The 11169-nt window shown below is 41.7% G+C and overlaps 1 protein-coding gene across 1 annotated transcript; it reads right to left on the bottom strand.

Annotated features, from left to right (window-relative positions):
• Nucleotides 1–229: 229 nt before the first annotated feature.
• On the bottom strand, nucleotides 230–7741 carry LOC111958535 (galanin receptor type 1-like). The gene is made up of 3 exons (XM_023979786.1): nucleotides 6719–7741; nucleotides 6435–6500; nucleotides 230–1428 (listed from the first exon to the last, which is right to left on the bottom strand). Exons 1-3 carry the CDS (start codon nucleotides 7451–7453, stop codon nucleotides 1111–1113), a joined length of 1119 nt encoding a protein of 372 aa, XP_023835554.1. The 5' UTR covers nucleotides 7454–7741; the 3' UTR covers nucleotides 230–1110.
• Between the last annotated feature and the right edge of the window lie 3428 nt (nucleotides 7742–11169).

Raw genomic sequence — 11169 nt, 5'->3', positions numbered from 1 at the left:
AAATCTTGGCCCTCTGATCTTTGAAGATTTTTCTTTAGTTTACTCTAATGATGGGCAGAAATGGAAGTCAAAGGGTAACGAGATCCCACACAATGCCTTTGAACCACATACAGTACCTGTACAAGCCAATGTCATGACAAAACAATACGCCATAAAACATGGACTTTCCATATCYTACACCAATTCAATAAATAAGATAAAGTAGGCTTATATTGAGTACACATTAGAGTATTTTTAAATAGTTTATACAATAGCGTTATTAAAAATCCCAACTTGTGGGGTTTTTTTCAATTGAAAAGTCTCTTATTACAGGTGGCAAGACAGGTTTAAGTTATACGGACAACATTTCCCTTGTATACACATTGGCAACTCACAACAAGAAAATTGGCCATTACATTCAAACCACAAAATGCTTTCTCTTCAAACAATATTCAACTTGAAAGACAAAATTACACTGTGTACATTTTTCTTATATTCTGGGCAATATCTAATAGAGCAATAGCTAATATGTTTTAACAATTCAAAACTACTCCATGATAGGCTACTACTATGTAACATATACAGCAGTAACATCAAGCTTCAATGTGTAGAGTSAAGCTATATTATAGATGCTCATCTCAACAGCTACTTAAGAGAGCAGAAATACAGCATCACAAAGGACCGACAACATGCACATGCACATATAAGAAGGAAAATGACCAAACATCCACAGTTTTGATGTATAATAAGATGGTCAGTGAGATATCATGGTCCACATTCTTTCCTTTCCTGAGAGTCAGACTCGGCAATCTTCCTGTGATCACGACAYAGAGAACGAGAGAGAAAGCAAGATAGAGAGAGAGAGAGAGGGAGCAAGAAAGAAAGAGACGCTCACTACACGTATGATAGTACGTCCAGAATGGCACATCGTCTGTCCAGGCGTTATTTTGATGATGGTACAGCGCTGATGTGGAACTATATAGCTCGAGCGCATATCCAGTTTTCTTCATATTGTCTTCATACTATTTCCGAATTGAAACATGGAACCTCATAGCATCATGTCTCAGAAGGACCCTCGGAAAACAACCAGTCGTCATGGCCGTAGTTGAGCTGGCACTCAGTGACCTCCAATCAGACGTTGGTGCAGTTGGTGGAGGGCGGTGTGTTGTCCACCTTGCTGCGGAACTCCTTGAGTTCGTTGAGAGGGGAGTTGGTAATCTGACACCTGAACACCTGCTTGTAGGCCTTCCTGAAGTTCTCCGAGAGGAAGGCGTAGATGACAGGGTTGACGGAGGAGTTGCTATAGGCCAGGCAGTGGGCCGCCACCCGGAACAAGAAGGACCACTGGGTCAAGGGGAAGTTGCCGAATTCCACCCACAGGTGGACCACATGGTGGGGGAGCCATGACAGGCAGAACACCACCACCACTACAAGAACCGTCTGGGCAGTCTAGTGGAGAGAGAGGAGAGGGGTAAAAGGTCTTCAAGTATGAAGAGTGGAATTTGTCCACTACCATTTTACCTTTCATGAATAAAAAATGGACTTCTGAACTTATCTACTAATGTCAATACATTGTCTAGTTGTAATAACTATGTGTGTCCACTAAGCATGTGACGTGTATAACCTTGTCCCTTTATGAGATTGTCTTTCAGTAGAATCTGGGATGTTCTCATGTCTTTTGCCAAAACTAGCATAGTTAAAGGTGGCACCTGTCAGAGGAAATGCCAATTTCATGCTTGCTGGCCTGCTCTGCCTTTCCCCTACATTCCTGGCTTGCAGATTGATTTACCGCTGTGTTAAATAATTAGCACGCAACATGGGAGATATATTAAAGAGCGGGAACATACAGAGAAGGCATTGGGGCAGGGCTGGAGATGTTTACAAATGTGTCTGCTTGCTTTCCGCTGCTATTTGGGTAAAAGGGAGGCTCGAGTGTCTGCCTGCCACAGCAGTCCCTAAGCCCCGCTAACATGGTAGCACATGGATKTTTTCCAGGAAACTGGGAGACGATGCTCAGAAAAAAAGGAGTGAGGGAAGGAGAGAGGGAGATGAAGGACACAGAGAGAGGAGTGAGGCGGGGAGAAAGATATATGGTCGAAGACCGATAGGAATGCTCATTATAAAAAAACAGACCTGTAATATAGAGACAGAGAGATCAGACACAGAGGGATAGATGTAGCTAAGTAATGAATTGAATGAAGTGAGGTTTTCAGTAAGCTTGGTGGCGTCATGAAAATGTACATAAGTCCAGCTCAAACACCTACCATTCAGCACTACAACCAGCCCAAAATCAACATCAACCACATTGTTGCAAAAGGCACAGCCACATAAAAAAAACTCCCTTGAAGACTAGCAGAACTGACTGTACCCTGAACTCCCAATCATTCAGAGCTGTACAATTGGTATGTGTAGTGTTCAATTATTCGTTTAAACAGTCAAATCCCCAAATTAAAACGGAAATAACCTTGCACTGTTATTTATTTTACCATCATTAGTTAAGTCTAGGTGTTTGAGTCTATGTGGTGTTTCTCTTGGAGACCGAACACAGCTAATTTGATGGTGACAACTTGTGAATCTATAAATTGTTCTTGGGCTCATACGTATATGGAAATATAAATATATAAATCACTATGTTAAGCTACTGTATGTGGTATGGAAGAGAAATGTGAATCTGTTTTGTAGAGTACAGCACACATACACAACCAACACCGCACATACCCACACGCACACACAGTCAGAGGGGCTCAAAATCCCCCAAAAGACAAAATCAATGAAGGGCTTTAGTTCTCCATTTCGAGGCTATTGAAAGAACAAGTCCAGCATTGGTATCCATAACAATTCCTGTGTGCTGTTGAATTAAACGCCTAATTGAARGAAATAAGAGAGTAAAACTGTTAAATCTGCTAATTAACTATGCCTCACACCTCCTACACAGGGAATTCATTCAAACATAGTGGCCAATCAAAAACAAACCCATTACCTACTCCGCAGAACACCCTAAAGATGTCTTTTTWAGACTGCAATCGCTAACAGCCGTCTGTTGACATTTCATTCATTTGACTATGTTTATCACGAAGTGTCAGAAAGTGCTGGAATTCATATGACGCATCCCATTTATAACCAAGTGCATGATAACAAAAAAATCCAGGTTGATCTGGCCTCCATTGATCTCCCATGTTACGATTCCCTTTTGTAATAATCCAAACACATTGTCAAGATTATTTTTGAAGAGCGGACTGAAAGTTAAACGTTTGCCCAATACACTTGTCAAAGTGAAAGGACAAAGAGGATTACAGGAGCTTTAGAGATATCCCTATGAGCACAAGATGTTGAAAAMATGTATTTTCTGTTGTGCTGGGATGCCACACACGACAGTCTATAAACACCCTGTCCTCCTCCTGTGTGTACCTAGGGCTGATAAGTGGAGACGTTTTATAATAGTGGTGATAGTAGTATTGTTTGCCCAGCTGCTCCTGACACGTTGTTTCACAGCATTGGAGGAGTTACTGAACTGATGGCTGGAGATCGAGGCCAGCCTCCTCCTACTCCTCACACGTGCACACACATATGCGAGCACACACACACACAGACATGCATACATACACTGAGTGTACAAAACATTATGAACACCAGCTTTTTCCATGACATAGACTGACCAGGTGAATCCAGTTTAAAGCTATGATCCCTTGTTAAATRCACTTCAATCAGGGTAGATGAAGGGGAGGAGACAGCTAAGACATGGATTGTGTACGTGTTCCATWCAGAGGGTGAATAAGCAAGACAAATTKTTTAATTGCCTTTGAACAGGGTATGGTGGTAGGTGCCAGGCGCACCGGTTTGTGTCAAGAACTGCATCGCTACTGGGTTTTTCACACTCAACAGTTTCCTGTGTGTATCAAGAATGGACCGCCACCCAAATGACATCCAGCCATCTTGACACAACCGTGGGAAGCATTGGAGTCAACATGGGCCAGCATCCCTGTGGAGCGCTTTCGACACCTTGTAGAGTCCATGCCCCGACAAATTGAGGCTGTTGTGAGGGCCAAAGTGGCAGTTGGATTCKATATTATGAAAGTGTTCTTAATGTTTTGTAGACACAGACACACAAACACACAATTGATTATACCTTTAATTGAACACCTTGTGTCTTGATCTGCCTATGGACACAGCCTCCGTTTTCTTTACTCATTTGACACATTTAATTGTATCCACGGTGAAAGCMTTAACTGTAAATAAATGAGGCTGGTTGGGTGAGATGATTGACGACTCAAACACGTGCATCGATTTGAATCAGGCAGCAATATCTCATCAGCTAGGTTTCCATCCAATTGGCCACATACTTTAATGAGAATATTCAAAAAAATCTGCATAAAAATAATATCTGCACATTCCCACCAGAGACGTGTTTCCATCCAATTGACTTATTGTGGATGTGCAGGATGACGTAGTCCACATAAAAATCCCTTTTGTCGTTAAATTTAAAAAACTTTGATGGGTTTCCATCACATTTTCAACTCTCCTGATGGTTTTGTCTAAAAAAAGTTGCATTATACCATCTGGTATTGGCACGTGCGTTCTTGCCAACAGTTCGCAGATACAATTATTATTTTATTTTTTTACTCCGAGTGACATAAAGATCCCACCTTGTCTAGCGTATTTAGCTTTGTCGACATTTGGAAAGTTTACCGACAAAATGAACTGTTTCCATCAGGCCTGTCGTGACATTTTGTATCCGACATGTACTTTACCTGCATAAAAAGGTTGGATGGAAACCTGATTAATGTGAAGATATTCCTATAGACAAATATTATTTCATCAATCAGAGTTTATACTCATTGAATGACATTTGAACTGTCTATATGTGACCAACTGAAAATACATTTTTGTAAACACATAGTTCAGACCAACATTCATCTTTTATTGTTTAGTTATGCGTAAGCCATGTGGACCGGTGTCTGGGCATATTGTTAAAGGCCAACACTAAAGGGCCAGGCGAGCAGCAGCGGCGGGTTGGCTTAGACAGGCAAATGGCCATTAAGAAGAGTAATAGCTGAAAGTCCAGTTTGATTGCACTTTCCCACTCTGCTGCTTCACTCAAGTGTGGTAATTGACAGGTGCTTCAGGGACATTGTAAATGGACTGCACCGCCGATACCAAGTGCCTTATATTCAATTTACAATACTGACTAAGTTTATTGGTTATTTTTCTTCACTAGACTATTATTTTTGCCTAGAAAACTGGCAATGGGATGTTGGTTCTTCCATGGTATACGTTGCAGCTCTATGCAGGTGCGTCAGTATGTAAGGATGGCTAGGGGGTGGTCCGGACGGGGGCTAAGCCGCTAGTCCGGAAGTTGGAGATTTTTGTATTTTTCAAACACCGGAAACAGCTTTTTCCTACAATCTAGAGCCATAATCATTCTGATTCATTCTATGTCAATAATATTTCTATTTTGTCTGCATATCTAAACATACCTCTTGAGCTGTCTGTGCTTCTTCTTTTAAAGAAACTAAATATGCTTCTCTGCATCTCTGCTAAAATCTGGGTAAAAGGTTGAAAGGAATGTGAGTCTTGTTCAGTACATGTAGTTATCGCTTGCTTTTCTGAAGTCTACCAACCTCGCCAGAAGACATGTCAGCTAAGGTAGTTAGACAAGCTAGCTACTCTAACTTGATTGATGGCATGAAATGGCTTCTTGGTAGCCAGATATGAGGTTGGGAGATTGGGAAGCTCTCTGTGCCTGCTAAAGCCAACTTCATAAAATTACTAGGTGGCGAGAAACAACAACCAATATTGATTTTTTGACATGATTATATCTTTGGAAACATCTTATCCAAATAGTGTTTTTAGGCTGGAGGGATGGAAGCCTTATGAAGCTTAAATGATATTGAATGTTTTAACACTTGCCTAGAGCTCTTGACAACATGTCTAGAAAAAGCATTAAAGTCAAAATGTCAAAAAACAACAAAACAGGTTCCCCGCCCCTTGTTTGGCATATGGCTGAGCTGAGCGATGAGGCGTAGCTCCTTTCAAATTCATAGACAGCTCTTTAAATGCAAGGACTGACAGGCCAAGATGGTCAAACTCCTAGATATAGTTTTAACCATATTTTGAAGCTAAACAATGTAGTACAACCTTCTATTTTGGGTTATGATAAAGCCATAGTGGGTCATAGTGCTAAGCTCATGAGACATGTAGACCTTATATTCTTCAAGAATCATTAAGTAAATATTAAGAATTGAAATGACCATTGCACAGCTTCCTAAATCCCAGACTGTAGCTTTAAATCCCAGACTGTAACTAATGTTGGTCTTGTTCCCCTACTATTGCTGCTGGACAACTGGTGTGGGAGACTGTAATACTCCAACATACTGCATGTGTGGGGGCTGTCCGCCGTACACTAATGATCACCATCAACAGTCAATATGTAAAATATCATGAATGGTTTTACATACCTTCTTTTTCGATGCCTCTGACTTTTTGGACATGTTTCTGAGTTTTTTGTGCAGGTGATTTAAAACCTGAAAATGCATAAAGAATTGTGTGATAACCTATCAAACGATTAATTAAAGCCTATGCTATAACAAATATGTAATAACATTGTATTGAAATAATTTATTTTCAAAGGCTATCTAATTTATGTCTTAGTTGTCCCCATCTTAGATTACACAAACTCAGAAATTGACATAGGCAATTATCTATCAATACAATAATAAATAAATCAGGATTGCCTGCGTACCTTTGCGTAACAGAACGAAATCAGCAGCAGGGGCAATACATAACCAAAAACAAACGTGCACACAACATAGACTTTCTTTTGGTTTTGATCCGGCCACACTTCCCAGCAATAGGTGTGATTCTCGTCTCTCTGGTATATGTTGTGTATGACGGCGACTGGCGCCGCCATGGCCAAAGAGAGTATCCAAATGACCACCACTCCGATCAAAGCGTGCTTTGACACGCGGATGTAGGACGACTTTCTGGAGTGAACAATGGCAATGTAGCGGTCCACCGACATTGCGGACAAGGTGAAAATACTGACCAGCATGGAAACGGTGAAGAAATAATGAATGAACTTGCAGATGAAGGCACCCAGAACCCATGTCGGCATCATGTAAATAGTTGACTGAAAAGGGATGCAGAAAAGCAGGTAGGACAGGTCGGCGATGCTAAGGTTAAGGATGAATATGTTGGTGGTGCTCCGTGGTTTTCCGGGTTTACTACGTGCCAGCACGGTGATGACCATGGAGTTTCCCAACACTCCAAGCGTAAAGATGAGTCCGAAAACCAAAAGCGTAATGAAGTTGTCCATGCCAATCCCGAACAGAAGTTTCTGATTTTCCTCCTCGACATCCGTTCTGTTGAGATACCATGATGCAAATTCGGTTAGGTTGTCCAAACCAGACGAGTTCATCACTTTTTCTAGTGCTGAACTATGTTCAAATGTAAGTGTAGGGCGCACAAATGCCTTCATATGTCTTCCTGGGTCGTTTGACAGTAGCTGGCAGACGTTGTTGCCTATTCAGAAAATAAAAGCATAATTTGTTTCAAAGTCTCTTGAGTCTTTTGAATACAGCCATCACACAATATTGTATCTCAATTCGTTACAATGTTCCTCATTGTTTTTCGATACAATGTAAGTGAAGATACTTTTTACGATACATTTTGTCAATATGTCTGAATTTAGCTGCCCGGAATGTACTGTTTTATATATTCTTGGTGCGTAATGTAGTTGCTGTCTCCACCTGGTGCGTCCTCAGTCGCTGGCTGGCTCCGCTCAAATCCCTCCTCGCCCTATTTCCCCCTACATATTATAGAAGGGGCTGGGCTGCGTGTCTTACGTCAGCTTTCAGTACCACCGCCCAAGATGTACTAAAAAGCACTCCAAAATTAAACTTGGCCTGTCCACGATCTCGTGGCCATATTTATGCACAATTTTTTATTTATTTTTATTTCACCTTCATTTAACCAGGTAGGCAAGTTGAGAACAAGTTCTCATTTACAATTGCGACCTGGCCAAGATAAAGCAAAGCAGTTCGACACATACAACAACACAGAGTTACACATGGAGTAAAACAAACATACAGTCAATAATACAGTAGAAAAAATAAGTATATACAATGTGAGCAAATGAGGTGAGATAAGGGAGGTAAAGGCAAAAAAAAGACCATGGTGGCGAAGTAAATACAATATAGCAAGTAAAACACTGGAATGGTAGATTTGCAGTGGAAGAATGTGCAAAGTAGAAATATAAATAATGGGGTGCAAAGGAGCAAAATAAATAAATACAGTAGGTAGTTGTTTGGGCTAAATTATAGATGGGCTATGTACAGGTGCAGTAATCTGTGACCTGCTCTGACAGCTGGTGCTTAAAGCTAGTGAGGGAGATAAGTGTTTCCAGTTTCAGAGATTTTTGTAGTTCATTCCAGTCATTGGAAGCAGAGAACTGGATGGAGAGGCGGCCAAAGGAAGAATTGGTTTTGGGGGTGACCAGAGAGATATACCTGCTGGAGCGCATGCTACAGGTGGGTGCTGCTATGGTGACCAGCGAGCTGAGATAAGGGGGGACTTTACCTAGCAGGGTCTTGTAGATGACCTGGAGCCAGTGAGTTTGGCGACCAGTATGAAGCGAGGGCCAGCCAACGAGAGCGTACAGGTCGCAGTGGTGGGTAGTATATGGGGCTTTGGCGAAAAACGGATGGCACTGTGATAGACTGCATCCAATTTATTGAGTAGGGTATTGGAGGCTATTTTGTAAATGACATCGCCGAAGTCGAGGATCGGTAGGATGGTCAGTTTTACAAGGGAATGTTTGGCAGCATGAGTGAAGGATGCTTTGTTGCGAAATAGGAAGCCAATTCTAGATTTAACTTTGGATTGGAGATGTTTGATGTGAGTCTGGAAGGAGAGTTTACAGTCTAACCAGACACCTAGATATTTGTAGTTCACATATTCTAAGTCAGAACCGTCCAAAGTAGTGATGTTGGACGGGCGGGCAGGTGCAGGCAGCGATCGGTTGAAGAGCATGCATTTAGTTTTACTTGTATTTAAGAGCAATTGGAGGCCACGGAAGGAGAGTTGTATGCGATGTATAATATATCGAATGACATCATTCTCTTGTAGGCTAACATCTGGGGTGATTGCAATTGCTAACAGCAGTCTAATATACACTGAGTGTACAAAATATTCGGAACACCGTCCTAATATTGAGTTGCACCCCCTTTTGGCCTCAGAACATCCTACATTTTTCGGGGCTTGGACTCTTCAAGGTGTCAAAAGCATTCCACAGGGATGCTGGCCGATATTGACTCCAAAGATACCCACAATTGGCTGCATGTCCTTTGGGTGGTGGACCATAAATGATACACACAGGAAAATATTGAGCGTGAAGTACGTGACACACTCAAACCAGTGCGCCTGGCACTTACTACCAAACCCTGTTAAATGCACTTCAATATTTTGTCTTTCCCATTCACCCTCTGAGTAGCACACATACACAATTCATGTCTCAATTCGTCTTTAACCTGTCTCCTCCCCTTCATCTACACTGGTTGATGTGGATTTAACACATAAATAAAGGATCATAGCTTTCAACTGGATTCACCTGGTCAGTCTATGTCATGGAAAGAGCAGATATTCCTATTGTCAAATCAAATTGTATTTGTCGCATGCCCTGAAGACTTTACCGTGAAATGCTTATACTTGCAGGCCCTTAACCAACAATGCAGTTCAATGCAAATAGTCCGGCAGGCCATTTGATTAATTGTCCAGCATTATCTCTTGAAAATGTTGTGTACACTCAGTGTAGTTGGCATTCATCATGTCTGTGAAATGGGCCTGTTGGCTTATGAAACAAGGTGTTGGATATGTGGTTAGCCAATGAAGGATAGTGGTCCAGGCTTGACAAACATTATTTTGTCCCAAATTATTATATTTAAAAAAAATGACAAGCATTAGCTCCTCTCTGATAATGGTAAATGATTGTGCCTGGCTCTTGTTCTGACAGTAGGCCTAGAGCATGTATTTGGGGACAGGATACTTCATGAGATGGAGGCATTTACAGTAAAAGATACAGAATCCACAATAGCCCATTAGTATATCCCCCAGGGTTCTCCCCTGTGGATGGCCAAATGTTGATGCCATTCTTCCTCTGCTGAACAACATCAGGACAAAGAACAGTGTGCTCTCCAGAACAAATCATTTCAGTTATCTCTTCTATCCTTCAATTTGCTTCCACTCGCCCATATCATTTACTAATTGATGTTACAGCCCTCTGGTTAATGGAATTCTTACATATGTGCAGGACTAAACAGCACAGACGAGATTCATGACTGGTGGATCATGCTTAAAACACACACACACATACATACACACATGGATACACACACACAGACATACATGCACAGACACACACACACACACATGCACACACAAACACACACATGCACGCACACACAAACACGCACACGCAAACAAACACACTATACGTGGGACTTTACAGTTCCTTGGTAGCGTATGGGACTCTATTGTACACTGTGAGTTATGACCTATTGTCCAAGATAGTGAATGTTAAAAGATTAGACAGTGTGACACATAAATCCTGCTGTGGCCTATTGTTGGGGTGTCATAGAGCTCTGGGGAATGATTTACCAATATACCTGGAGCTATCAAAGAACAACAATAACCATGCTATAACTGGAATTTAGATGGAACTGACCACCATCTCTTCTCAGGACCTCCAGGCATTCTGGGGGTTATTTTTCTATGCCTGTGTTAATGCTATGGCGCTGGCCTAAGCTGGGAGATGAAATGGAATGGACCCAGAAGTTCAGCAAGCGCTGCCCTAGAAGCTATGACAACAGAGCCACGATGCAAGGTAGAGTGTATTTCCCTCATTGTCCTGGGTCAGGGTTGAGTGGCTTTTCTTAGCCTAGCTAGCGCCAAGCTATCAGTGCATGCCCAAACACACATTTCCACACAGCACCCATATCACCCCAATCATGCAGCTGTGTTTACCCACATCGGCAAAGAGTCATCAACAACAAAGGCAGAAAGAAGTAAACCTGCCATTCGAGTCAGAACCACTCCATTGGCTTCAAGACCTTTTTGCTTCACAGACAACAAAGGCATTGTGGACAAGAGAGAGTTGATTTATAAGCTATAGCTTATTCTTCATTTGGCTGAATGTCA

This window comes from Salvelinus sp. IW2-2015, linkage group LG35, assembly GCF_002910315.2.
Source record: "Salvelinus sp. IW2-2015 linkage group LG35, ASM291031v2, whole genome shotgun sequence".
NCBI classification, from domain to species: Eukaryota; Metazoa; Chordata; class Actinopteri; order Salmoniformes; family Salmonidae; genus Salvelinus; species Salvelinus sp. IW2-2015.
The sequence above is the reverse complement of the archived record's forward strand: the minus strand, read 5'-3'. Positions and strand labels throughout refer to the sequence as shown.

What these genes read in the sequence shown, in the direction of transcription:
- LOC111958535 (XM_023979786.1), bottom strand. Translation starts at nt 7,453, where the DNA reads ATGAAGGCATTTGTGCGCCCTACACTTACATTTGAACATAGTTCAGCA. An exon ending in TTTCGTTCTGTTACGCAAAG is followed by an intron (nt 6,501 to 6,718) that starts GTACGCAGGCAA and finishes ATGCATTTTCAG; the next exon opens with GTTTTAAATCACCTGCACAA. An exon ending in CAGAGGCATCGAAAAAGAAG is followed by an intron (nt 1,429 to 6,434) that starts GTATGTAAAACC and finishes TCTCTCCACTAG; the next exon opens with ACTGCCCAGACGGTTCTTGT.